We start from the raw sequence: 12,205 nt of genomic DNA, 5'->3' as shown, positions 1-12,205 counted from the left end.
ATCAAGGGTGGCTTACCGCTGGTCGCGAACCTGCCTTGGTGTGATTGATAGCGCTGTAACTGTACTATTCTATTTTAAAAAGGGAGACTGACTTTCCAATCTTTTATATAGGTTAAGCAGACAAAAAAGTGTTAATTGGGGTTGTTTGTTCATTTTGTTTATGGTTCAGAAAGAGGTATGCCGTAGTGAGTTGCGCTGCAGTTGATTAAGTGTCATGCTATAAATTTGTTGTGAGTGGGTAGTCCTCTCTGTACGTCATGTTATGACCTGTTGATCTCTGTTGAAGCCGCACTGTTATTTGTTGGTTATTATTGTTGTGAAGAGTTCGATCCATCAAAAATGTATTCTGCATTGAAAAAGTCTTTGATCTCTGTTATTGAAAGAAAGACAATACCTCCGAAAGGCTTTCAGAAAACTTCTGAAAACTCACCTCTTCACACAGACTGGCTAGACCCTCGTCTCTCCATCTCACTGGCACTCAGCCAGCGCCAGGAAACCTCTCGGTGTCAGTGCGCTATATAAGTATCCCCTAAGATAAGATAAGATAAGAAAGGTTCTCCTGCCTATGAAATTATGCTACATTTAAGGCTTCATAGGTGCATGTCGATAACATAGTGAAATAAGATGACTTATGATGACAAGACCATGCAGTTTCCTTTAGAGTGTGCCTTTATTTGGAGAAAGCTTGAGAATTTGAGGCGTGTGATGTATAGAGGATACGATGTGCTTCTTGCAGAAAGGAAAAACATGGAGGGTAACTCTGATGAGGAGGATAAAGTTTTAGATAACTTAGTAGTCTTGAGACCTCCTAAAGTTATGACGCTAATCCACTTCTTTCAGAACATCACCTTGCTGGCATTCTATGCTTCACCTCACCCCTCTAAAGAGGCGGATAGACTCCATCGCTTGGAGCCCAAGAGAGTGCTAATGTTTTACATTGATTGTACCAAAGACAATCAGCACATGTGGGGCTATCTGGAGCGAAAAAAGGAAAGGCTGTACAGCAAAGAACCATCTCCTGCTGGATATGCTCTGCATTATGATCTGCTACGCATTGGCAAAAAAATGCCTCCATAAGGACTGCGTGCTCATTCTACCAGGGCCAAAGCTGCTACTACTGTGTTGGCATGCAGAGTCCCTGACTTGGTCATTTGCAAGGGGGCTATGTGGGCGTGTCCATGCATTCACAAACCACTATTGTCTGGACAATCTGGTTCACTAAAAGCGAGACTTTGCCACTCTGACCTGCCGTACTTTTTGATTTGAAAAAGTGAGGAATCTGTGGCTAGCAGTCTCTATCTGAAGAACAAGTTACTAATGTTCACTAATGCTTTTTCTGGTAGCGGCTCCATCTAGCTGCATATTCCTCACCAACCCTCCCATCCTCCACATTCTGTGATTGTACTCTATCAATCAATAAGGTCCCAAGTCTAGGAATCTGTACATTGGTGACAACCAATTTCCTACGGAGGCTCTGCATCTGGGGTGCAGACAGCCTCAAAAGAAACTGACGTCAGTGTGTTGGAGTGGCGCCTTCATAGGCTCAGCACGTCATTTCCTGAGCGGAACAGCATTAGTGTGGAGCAGCACAGTGCCATTTATTGGTGCCATTTGCCAACACTGAGAGATACTGCTGAAAAGTTTCAGATCCAACCTGATGCCTGGGGAATATTCAAAAGGTGAGGAATCTGCGGCTAGATAGTCTACCAGAAAGAGTTCTTATTTTATCCTGAGCCCCTTACCTCTAGACACTTGCCCTTAATCCCTATCCTTTAGACCTTCCCCTCTATGCCTTACGTATTTAGTCTCATCCTTCATCCCACCCTTAACAAATAATCTTTTAATCCTAATCCCTTATCTTTAACTCTTAACTTTTTGCCCATATGTTTAAACGTTTACTTTTAACTAACCCATAAACTCTTACTCTTAACCCCGTACTTATTTACATCCTTACTGCCTTACCCCTTTCCCACTTTATCCCATGCTAAAATATATTATCCATATAGTATTACATGTATATGTTTTCATTTTATGGCTTACATATTAAATTATAATTGATGAGATGGTGTACAGTGACATTTTAGTCCACAAGGAAATCCCCTTGAGGAAATGCTCCCACAGTTAAATGGATGTAAGCAAATGTAAATTTCCCTAAAGATGTTCACTTTGACTTTAATCTATGCAATATGATAGTGATAAATTAATCCAATCATTGTAATATAGTCGGAGCCAAAGCCCATCTCGGTCACAACAAGTGAGAGAAAGCCTCTGTGTTAAGTAAAACCACAACTGCAGTTTTTTTTCTTTTTACCCAGGTGGTTGTTTACCTAATGTCATTTTATGCTTGTCTTCAAGCAATACACCCAGTCTGATCAGGATATATTTCACCATGTACAATCCTCTCTAATCTAGTAGCAAGGAGTTTATAATTAAGTTTAGCACCTAGAGTGGGGAGGGCTGTAAGCCAATGAAAGGAACAGTATTTTAGATCTTACCAGCTTTTGGGATGAATAACATTAGAGCTTCTAACCTTGTAGGAATGGCCATGCCCCGTTTTGCCAAGAGTTTAAACGTTAGCTGGGCAATTAAAGTTTTATGAAAGCACATCATAAACTCATTGGGCCCTAAGTTATATTTTCCTTCAAAGATTTACTTGATTGCCTAATCTCGTTTGTGAAAATCTAGGCACCCTCTTTCTCCCTCTGCTCCAAGAATAATCTTGAAAGGAAGGCTTCTGAGTTAAATTAGGTCAGGAGGGTTTTAGAATATTCCTCAGCTAGTATAATGCTTTATAACATCTATTAAATGCACCCAAATTGCCAATCTCCAACAATATTACTTCACCTTCCTGAGATCTACCTTCTTTAACATATATTTTGCTAAATGCATCCCATCTGCTGGCACTGCTTCTTCAAATAAAGCAGTGCCAGTACTACCCATAGCATATTTATCTCCCTAGATCCACTGGTATCCATGAGTTTACGCAGGTTTCCTTGAGGACCTGTCTATGTACTAGTCTTGTCGTTGTTTTAGCTCGTCCTCCAGTTTTTGGACTTCGAGTCCTCAGTTTCTGCAGATATTCCATCAAGGGGATACACACCTCATTACTGCCTTGAAGGCATCCCAGACGCTAAGAGGCATGATATGTGTCTTCATTCAGTTTAATATATCCCTCATCCTGCTTCAACTCCTCTCAAAGGATCTTGTCTCCATGTAATGACGAGTGTATGCACCACACAGGGTTCTCTACTGCCTCAAACCTCTTTAAGTACCACCCTGTCAGGGGCAAGATCTTATATTGCAATCTGACTAATAGCAGATTCCTCAAATATGGGAATATGGTGTTGCTGAACAAGATGGTATCATTGCACAGCTTGGTATTAGCAACATTTTAATAGAAGGTGTAATCCCCTATCCTATGTCAATTTGTAGTTCACATAGGCAGCTATGATCACTCCTCTATTCCTCGCATAGCAGTCTCTAAACTCTCCAGGCACAGATCCTAATGCTTTTCCCAACCCTGAGGCGAGCGTTGATCCACATGAGCTGTTCACTGAAATGTTTATAGACCTTGTTAGTTTCATGTTTAGCACGGCTTTACCTCAGCCGTCTCCGTCATCTTCACGACAGACATGGATAGGGTCAATCCATCACCATTCACTTTTTCAGTATATTTAGCTTCTCTCAACTGTAGTCTACATCTCCTTCTGCCCAGGCCCTTTGGCAGGAGCACTCATTTGCTTTAAATAATTTATTCAGGGGCTTCTGGATGCCTTTGACACGCTGACGTCCATATAGCGCAGGTGAAGTGCATCTGCTCACTCTGATGCCATGATTCTTCTCACTAGAAATGTTATTTTGTGTTAGGTGGTCCTTCTGTATTTGAGGGAATCCTCTGGTTGCTGGGCGAGTGGTTCTGCCAGGCTGTTTTTTGCCTCTCTGGAGCAGAGCACAGCGAGTCAGATGCATCAGATATGACTTTAAGTGACTTGGGTAGTGTCCAGTTTGATTAAAGATATGTTTTGAGATTAGTGTCTTCAACCTCACTTATAAATCATTGTCTTCATCCAATGCCAGGCTGTTCCTGATAGACTGTTTCAAGATGGAATTGCCTAAGTGCTAAAGTATTCTCATGCTATGCCTTTTAACCAATATTAATCAGTTTTTTTCCTTCTGAAAGCAGTGTGTACCCATATAAACCATAATCCAAAAGGAAACCAAAACCTATTGGTTTGTGTTTAGAGCAAGGTGGAAGTGTTTTGATGTAATAATGCTTGTCCGTTTCACATCCTAACACCTTAACATAGAATAGTACAAATTGCATCATTAATTTTATATTTATCTCTGGTGCTAGGGATCAGTTGGGCTGTCAGTTGTTTTCTATATGTATACACACTTACATAATAGTATAATAGACATATTGTTTTCTTTTTAGGTGCATATGAATAGCACACATGGTTCCGTCCATTCACTAGATGCTGACTTGCTGGTTTGCTCTGGGGATTCATCCAGTAATAAAGATGACAGTTTTAAAGATGGACTTCGAAGGGCACAATCTACAGATAGTCTTGGTACTTCAGGATCTCTTCAGTGTAAAGCTTTGGGATACAACAACAAAGCAAAATCTGCTGGGAATCTTGATGAGTCTGATTTTGGTCCATTGGTGGGAGCAGATTCAGTGTCTGAATACTTTGATACCACCTCCCTCACTTCTCTTCAAATGCCAAGTGGATTCATATTAACCAAAGATCAGGAAAAGGCTATCAAAGCCATGACACCAGAACAGGAAGAGACTGCTTCCCTTCTCTCCAGTGTTACACAAAGTACAGAACCAGCATTTGCGCCCCATGCAGGATACCGTTTAGTGAGTGAATCTGAATGGAATCTTCTACAGAAAGAGGTAACTACCTTGATTGTTGTCCATTTTCACATGACCAAACATATTTCTCCCATCTTTGGTTTTAAGTGGGCCTTTTAAATGTAATTACAAAAATGTTTTTCACCAAAATAATAATTCTTGTAAAAGTTTGTAATGTAGCGCAGTTTTAGCCTCCCAGGTTAGATACATACTTCATAAATATACATGCAATGCAGTAGTCTTAATTAATGATGTAGAAAATGCAGCAGAGAATAAGCAGTGACCTGATGGCCATGCCGCACAATTGCCCTATTTCATGGCAGAAACTTTTGATGAACCAGGAATGTTTCTTTTCCACTGCTTAGTGAGTGGTAAAACACAATATTTGCACAACACAGTAAAAAATACCTACTTTTATGTCTCTGTCTTCCTCCCAATATATATGCACATGTTTGTACCTCAGTGGGTTCTTTCACCTTTTTAAGTGTATATGGCACAACAAAGTGTTAAGATCGGAGGAGATTCCCATAGTCAAAGTGAGGGCTAATGGTTTTCAAATTAACAAACAATTAGTAGTTGTCAGTGGAATCTCTGACATAGTACTTGTAATTTGTATTTTCTAGTTCTGGACAAAAGTAATGTTTTTCACCCACAATTTGCTGTCATTGTTTGGTGGGCTTGGCTTCTGTTAGGGTATGCTGTGATATGTTTGACTAATCGTAGATGTTCTAAGCGCTGTTGAGATGAAGATAGAATTTTTTCTGCACTGAAGCCCTAAGAGTACAAATCAGAAAGGTTTGAACATTTTTGTGTCAGCACCCTTTCATTCTCTTTATTACATTTGGATATATTTTAAAGTTTTCCTTGCGCCATTCCAGTTCAGTCCTTTCCCTCAATACTGTGAGTGTTCATCCTAGTGCCTTTCACAATTTAGTGGGCAATTCATACATTGTTGGTTAATCTTTCACTTCTTATAAGCTTACTTCCACTTTTCAGTTCCACGCTCTTTTGTCTTGATGTTGAATAATATCTATACCTAAACGGTTTCCCAATTGAACCTTTTGACAGCTGTTTGTTAATATCTTTAATGTTAAATGCCTATATTTTTAGTGGTGATTAAATATGCTAGACGACATGGCGAAATGTGTGCTTTCTTTTTAGAATCTCACTGTTTCTCTGTATGCATCCGACACTTAATGGTGTCTGCCAAACTCTTATTGCCATGCTTATATAAATAGTTTTGATCTGTTGAAAGCAGTTTTTCTCTCCATTGCTTGTCTCATCAAAGGTGCAATAAATTGCAATTAGATCACTTAGCTTTTCATGTTGCGTCATACTGGCTTTACTCTAACCATGGTGTTTTGCTGAGGAGCGTTTTATAGTTTGAGGGATGTGCAATACCTGAATGCAAATCTTTTCCTGACATGTATTTCTAAAGGAAAGAAAAGTACAAAACATAAAGCTCTATGTTCATTATTCCCAGCATGTATAATTATCTCCCTGGTTACTAACTCCCAAATCTTAAGCGGCTGGCCTTCAGAAGAAGTTAGTAAATTTCCATTTCACTGTGCTCCTTATCCGCCTGTTGACTTATTAGTATCTCAGTTATGTGTCCTAAGGCATTTGTTTAGTTGTCACAAAAAATACAAATCACTGCTTACAATAAAAGTGAATGTGGACTGTTATTACAATATTTAAACCAATATTTAATTTTAATATTTCAACAGGAAATTCTGTTAAATCCAGAACTGTTTACATTCATTTTTGACATTATGATTATTCTTTTTTTGATGCAATGACTATCCTAAGGAATTTGAACTATGTTCGATTTTAGGTGAATGTCTGTATTGATATTTATGTTTCATAGAAGGGAAGCAATGAACTACTTGTATATTGATGACGGGTTTTCGGACAGGTTATAAGATTGTGCACAAAAAGTGTTCTTTCCTCCATATTTTACCCATTTCACACATATACAAGTGTATTACTTTATCTTTTGAATGTTTTAGGCACAGCAGATTGTCATTTGCGGAATCGCACAAATTCAGTTTTATACCCTACTCAGCTTAGAACCTTGATTCTCTGGTTTCAGAGTGAGCAGTTCCACCACTAGACCACATCTCCTCCCCTTTACCCAGACGATAATGCTGCAGTGAAATTATTAAGAAGACGGTGACAATTTTTGGTTGGAGTTTGGAAGTCTGTTATCTTTGATACTGATTTAAAAAGTGAGCACTAGAAAAATGACAAGTACAATGTATAAAATACCATTCAAATCCTAGCAACGTCCTAACTAGATCAACAGTTTTGGCCCTGTTGCCCTCTGAGATCAGGTAGAGTAAATCACAATTACATTTCGTCGTCTGAGAACCTGCTATCCAACAGTCATTGCCCGTCTATAGATATGTGGCTTATTATTTATTTATTTATTTATTTATTTTTAAAACCTTTATTGTACAGAAGGCGCTCACAGATACGGGCCTACAACCCACCGGGCCGGCCACCACAATAAAGAGACATACGAGGCAATACAGGAGTGACAACAGGATATCTAAATATCGCATATGAAGGCAAAGGTAACAAGTCTTCGAGCCGCCATCGCGGACAGGATAAGAGTAGGTTAATTTTATAATGAAATAAAGGGGTTCGCAGGATAAAATCTATAAAGCCCAGAGGGCCGCGGTGGGCCGTGAGCAATCCGAAGTTTCGAATACAGGAAAAGACCAAAAGAACAGTCACATTTTGGCAAAGGCAGAACTTGAGTCCCACATCAATAATAATCACAATCGCTGCTCAACGCCCTCCCACCACTACCATGGCACATAATAGTAAAAACAGCGAAAAGTACGCTTATACAACTAAAAGCCCTCCGTTACAACAACCCAGAAAAGGAAAAGAAAAATGGGAGGGGAAAGGGAAAATAGGGGAGGAAAAGGACATCGGAAAAAGGAGGGAGAAAAAGAGAGGGCGCAGCGTCAGTGCACGTCCCCCACGGCTAACAAAGCACCCAATACTAATTCGGCACAAGGAACTAGTGGCAACAGGAGAAATGAATGCGTAGTAAATCGTGACAGCAGATGTACCAAAAGGGCCATGCCCGCACCAACACACCGGGGGGCGACGTGCCGACACCGCGCCACGAAACAAGGGGATACATAAGAGCCATAGAACTAAAAAAAAAAAAAAAAAAGAACAAGGGAAGATACAAGAAAACAGACCCCTCCCCCACCCCGCACAGCCCACCCTGCACCCCTGCAGAAGGCTATGGCCTACCCCCCAGCAGCGTGCCTGTCGCCCTAATTAGAACCCGAAATATAGAAGTAATATGGAAAGAAAGAATCACTTAGATAAAAAAGGGGGGGGGAAGGGAAAACAAGGAAAAACAGCGGGAGAGGAGCCACACAATTAAAACTCTTTCAGCTCCCACCCTCCCGCCCGAAAATACTCAGAGCCCACGGGAAGATAGTAAATACACGGATAAGCTCCAGGAACGTAAAGAAGTATGAAATATAATCATACAATTATAAACGGATCGCCCAACCATACCACAAAATAACAGTCCACAGAGGCAAGATCCGCTCAACCCTGTCCTCGTTTTTCGCAAACTGTAGTAGTCCAACGAACTAGGAACCAGATCACATGGAGCCGGAGGTGAAGAACAGGAAGTCGAATCAAAAATACACTCAAATCAAAGTGATCGCGATCCGGATGATACAGATAGAACAGGAACCACCTCAGGCAAAGCAGGCACAGTTCCGATGAGAACTCGGGGAAAGCCGGTCCAGCGGCACAGTCACAGGATTTTCGTTTGGCCATGTGAGGCAAAAGAGGAAAAGGAGACCCATCGAGGTCGGTCCAGATGGGATCCGGCTGGCAAACCTCCGGAGCAGAAGGAGGCACAGGATGAAGAAGGGCAGCAGACTTCCGTACATCCACACCAACAGTAGCCTCCAGGTTCACGACCCCAAGGAAAGTTCCAGCAGCACACAACAGAGATGAAGCCACCCCAACCGGGGGGGGTCCGGCAGGTACAACCAAGGGACCTCTCTCCAGGATAGCGACAGGTGCGGTCATGGGTGCCCCCCAGGAGCGCAGGGCGGCGAGGATGTCGCAAAGTGTAGGCTCACCTTTGCAGTATTCAGAAAACGTGCCGTGCGGCGGATCCGCATCGCCAGTCCCAGCAGGGCCGAGAGTCATGGGGCCGGCCGCCATCTTAGAAGCTCGGCGGGGCCGCCGCCAACACAGATCCCCACCCGGATATCAGCGGGGCAAAACAGGACATCGGCAGCCGCCAGCGGAGGTGCCACCAGGGCAGAAAGGGGGGTCACCAGAAGAAGGCGATGCGCCGGCACCCCACACGCCGCCGGCACCGTTCTCCGAGCCCGGGTGGAGGAACTCAAAATGGCCGGGCCGGAGAACAAAGGGGGGACGAGCCAGATGTACGGTGAACCCCGTCCATGGAAGGCAGTGCCCCAACACCAGGCCGCAGGATCGCCGGACCAGGCCCGGGGGGCCGCAAGCGGTCTATTAGCACATCAGCCTCTCCGACCGACTCCACACCACCACCAAGGGCCGGCAACCGCGCCCCGTCCAGCCCGGGCGCCGCCAATGAGTGCCAGGCCCGGCCGCTCCGGAGGCCCCGAAGCAGACAGGGGCGCAACTCAGGATCTACAACACCCAGGAGCCACCGGAGTAAACGGTAAGTGTCCGTGAGGTATCGTCGTTCCACAGCACATCGTAGAATACTTCCCGGGGCAGGATAAAGTACAGGATAGTTGTGGTAGACAGGAGAGTGAACGGAGCTGAGCTAAAACGCGGCCATCTCGGACGCGAGCTTGGCTCCTCCCCCATGTGGCTTATTATTAATAAATGCATCCTTATTATGCTCTCCTCTACACAAAATAGAATCAACAAGCAAAATGAGCTAGGTACATTCTTTCATAAAGATAGATAATGTCCACCACTGATTAATATCTGGATGGTAAGCATCATGCCATCCGCATGCAATCTGCAGATGAACTATCAAGATAGCAAGAAAGATAAAAATCATTCTGAAGATCAATGATCACCAACATAATAACTTGAATTCCATAATCGTAATGGATACCCATAATAATGATATTCTGTTAAACACTCTCAGAAAAGGATTGAAACCGGGCATGAGACAAACTATGGATATGTTCAGTTGTTTGCGAATGACAGAGCACACTGATGTCACCTAAGAAACAGAAAGAACCCAATAGTAATGCTATTAAAATTTGAACATTGCTGTAAGACGATGTGACAAAAATTTGGATAATGCTGTAGCCCAATGTGACTCGGAGAGAGAGTCTGTAAAAAGATCTCTATAAATATCAATAGCTAACCTGGCTGAACTTCTCCTGGCCTCCTGTGACACAGGATCATGCCGATGGCCAGGATGAATATCTGTCATGTTTCAATGATGTGTGTTATAAAAATGCTAGATTGTAATTAAGCCAGGGACTATCATTTGAAATCATAAACATATCTGGGAGTGCTGAATTATTTCATAAATGGATAAATCCGTGCAATCTAAAAAAAAATTAGTTTTGTGTAGATATTGCAGTATCAATGACATAAGTCAAGCAAACCCTTAAATTTAACATGTCTAGTTAGAATGGTGTTTGGGGTTAGAGTAACTAAATTAGAAAATGGGCTAGAGTTCATTTGTTTAAACAGTCACAAAGGAATGGAGTTCATAGATATCTTTTATAAATTTGACAAGTTTCTTCCCCAAAGCTACCTTATAATGAAACTGGAAGTGCCCATACTCCCTTCACTATGCAGAGGCAAAGGTATCACATCACACTGTTACACTTCTTGAGGTCCCCAAATAAAGGATGATATTGCCACATCTAATCAGTTAAAAAAAATAATGATGGCTGCGTATAGACTGGAAGAGCCCTAAAGAGACTAAGATTTGGAAAAAAAGCACCATCTTGATTAAATTTCACTGATCCACTAATATCAGCAGTAGATGTTTCCATTTTGTTAAAGGGCAACTGCTATTGCTTTCTATCTCACACTGATCTTGTAACAATAGTCTCTTGTTTTCTCTTTGGCCACCCTCTTGGGTAGGAGCAGACTAAATAACCTGGAAAAGTACAATCAATTAGTCTTTATATTTAAATGTAAATGTATATCAAATCATGTACTGACAAACATGTATCCTATATTCCTGTTCCTAAAGGTCTGCAGTATTAAGGCATCAGTTGTATATGATACTTCGTTGGTGCCAAGTGCTCTACTAGCAATAAATATGAACCACTGAACTACTAAAACTAAAGTGATATTTGAGATTCTTTGTCTCTTTGCCTTAATTATGGGTGTTTCAGTTTCTGTTATTCTGAAGTAAATGTTTATAGCCCATCTGGCTAGGATATTGAAATGTCCTAGCTTAATACTAGAGGGACGCCTTCTTGTTTGTATTCACATCCTTTTTGTGGTCCTAAAGGGTGTATAAAGTTCTGATCATTAATGATGAAGACAATTTCACAGTTAGTGGAAATTAAACTCAGGCCCTTAAGTTTTCAGCACTACATTCAGCCCCATACATGTCAACCAGTGACAACCTGTGACACCTGACTAACAGACCATTATGGAAAAAAAAGCTTCAACTTACCTTAAACGCGTTGTATTGGCATGTGTTTTAAATGCATATTCACGGTAAAAATATCTGTGCTAATAAATGCGTTGTAAAGGCTTAACGAGGTGAAAACCTCGTTGTAAAGGCTGTTTCCCGTATGGGGAACTGTAATTTTGTTCTTTCTGCTGGACAGGCTCAGAATTCTTAGCGTATGAGGGTATTGGTATAAACATTCGAAAAAGTACAATAAGCAACGGTGCCGCTTCCCGCTTTTGTAATATGCTGTAGCAATTAGTCAGTACACTTTGACAAGCACGCCCTGTTTGTCTATCACCGATTCTTATAGTCGCATGCTTGACACTTTCCCTATCGTCATGCTGGGCATCCTCTCTAACTTTAAGCAACAGTAAACAGTGTTAAAAAGCCCAGAGGCCTCAACAACAGTGTTTGTTTAGCAACACTTACACCTCATTCTAAACAACTCAAACTATAGCCAATGAGGGAGGTGCTGAGCTACCCTACTCCACCTAGAGGCCACAATATATTTGATTTGTATTACACATCATGCATGATCGAGTCCACAGGAAGAGCTCTGCTTTAACCTGTCTGTGTGTTGTAGATAAATGGGTTGGACCCATGTAGTCAGTGGGACCTGGGTAATTAATTGAAGTATATATAGAGGGGTCCCAGACCAAACAAACAATTATTTATTTATACTCACATATTTTTAGAATAGATCC

The 12,205-nt window shown here is 41.7% G+C and overlaps 1 protein-coding gene across 2 annotated transcripts in view; it reads left to right on the top strand.

Moving 5' to 3' along the window:
* Nucleotides 1-12,205, top strand: part of RABEP1 (rabaptin, RAB GTPase binding effector protein 1) — a 919,122-nt gene that overhangs the window by 462,117 nt on the left and 444,800 nt on the right. For both annotated transcript variants that reach the window (XM_078679701.1, XM_078679700.1), the window contains exon 9: nucleotides 4,436-4,900. In XM_078679701.1, the coding sequence (XP_078535827.1) occupies nucleotides 4,436-4,900 (465 nt within the window). The remainder of the gene's footprint in view (nucleotides 1-4,435; nucleotides 4,901-12,205) is intronic.

The sequence above is a fragment of the Lissotriton helveticus genome, chromosome 3_1, assembly GCF_964261635.1.
Source record: "Lissotriton helveticus chromosome 3_1, aLisHel1.1, whole genome shotgun sequence".
In the NCBI taxonomy this organism is placed as follows: Eukaryota; Metazoa; Chordata; class Amphibia; order Caudata; family Salamandridae; genus Lissotriton; species Lissotriton helveticus.
Note: the sequence above shows the minus strand (reverse complement) of the source record. Positions and strands in the feature narration are given on the sequence as shown.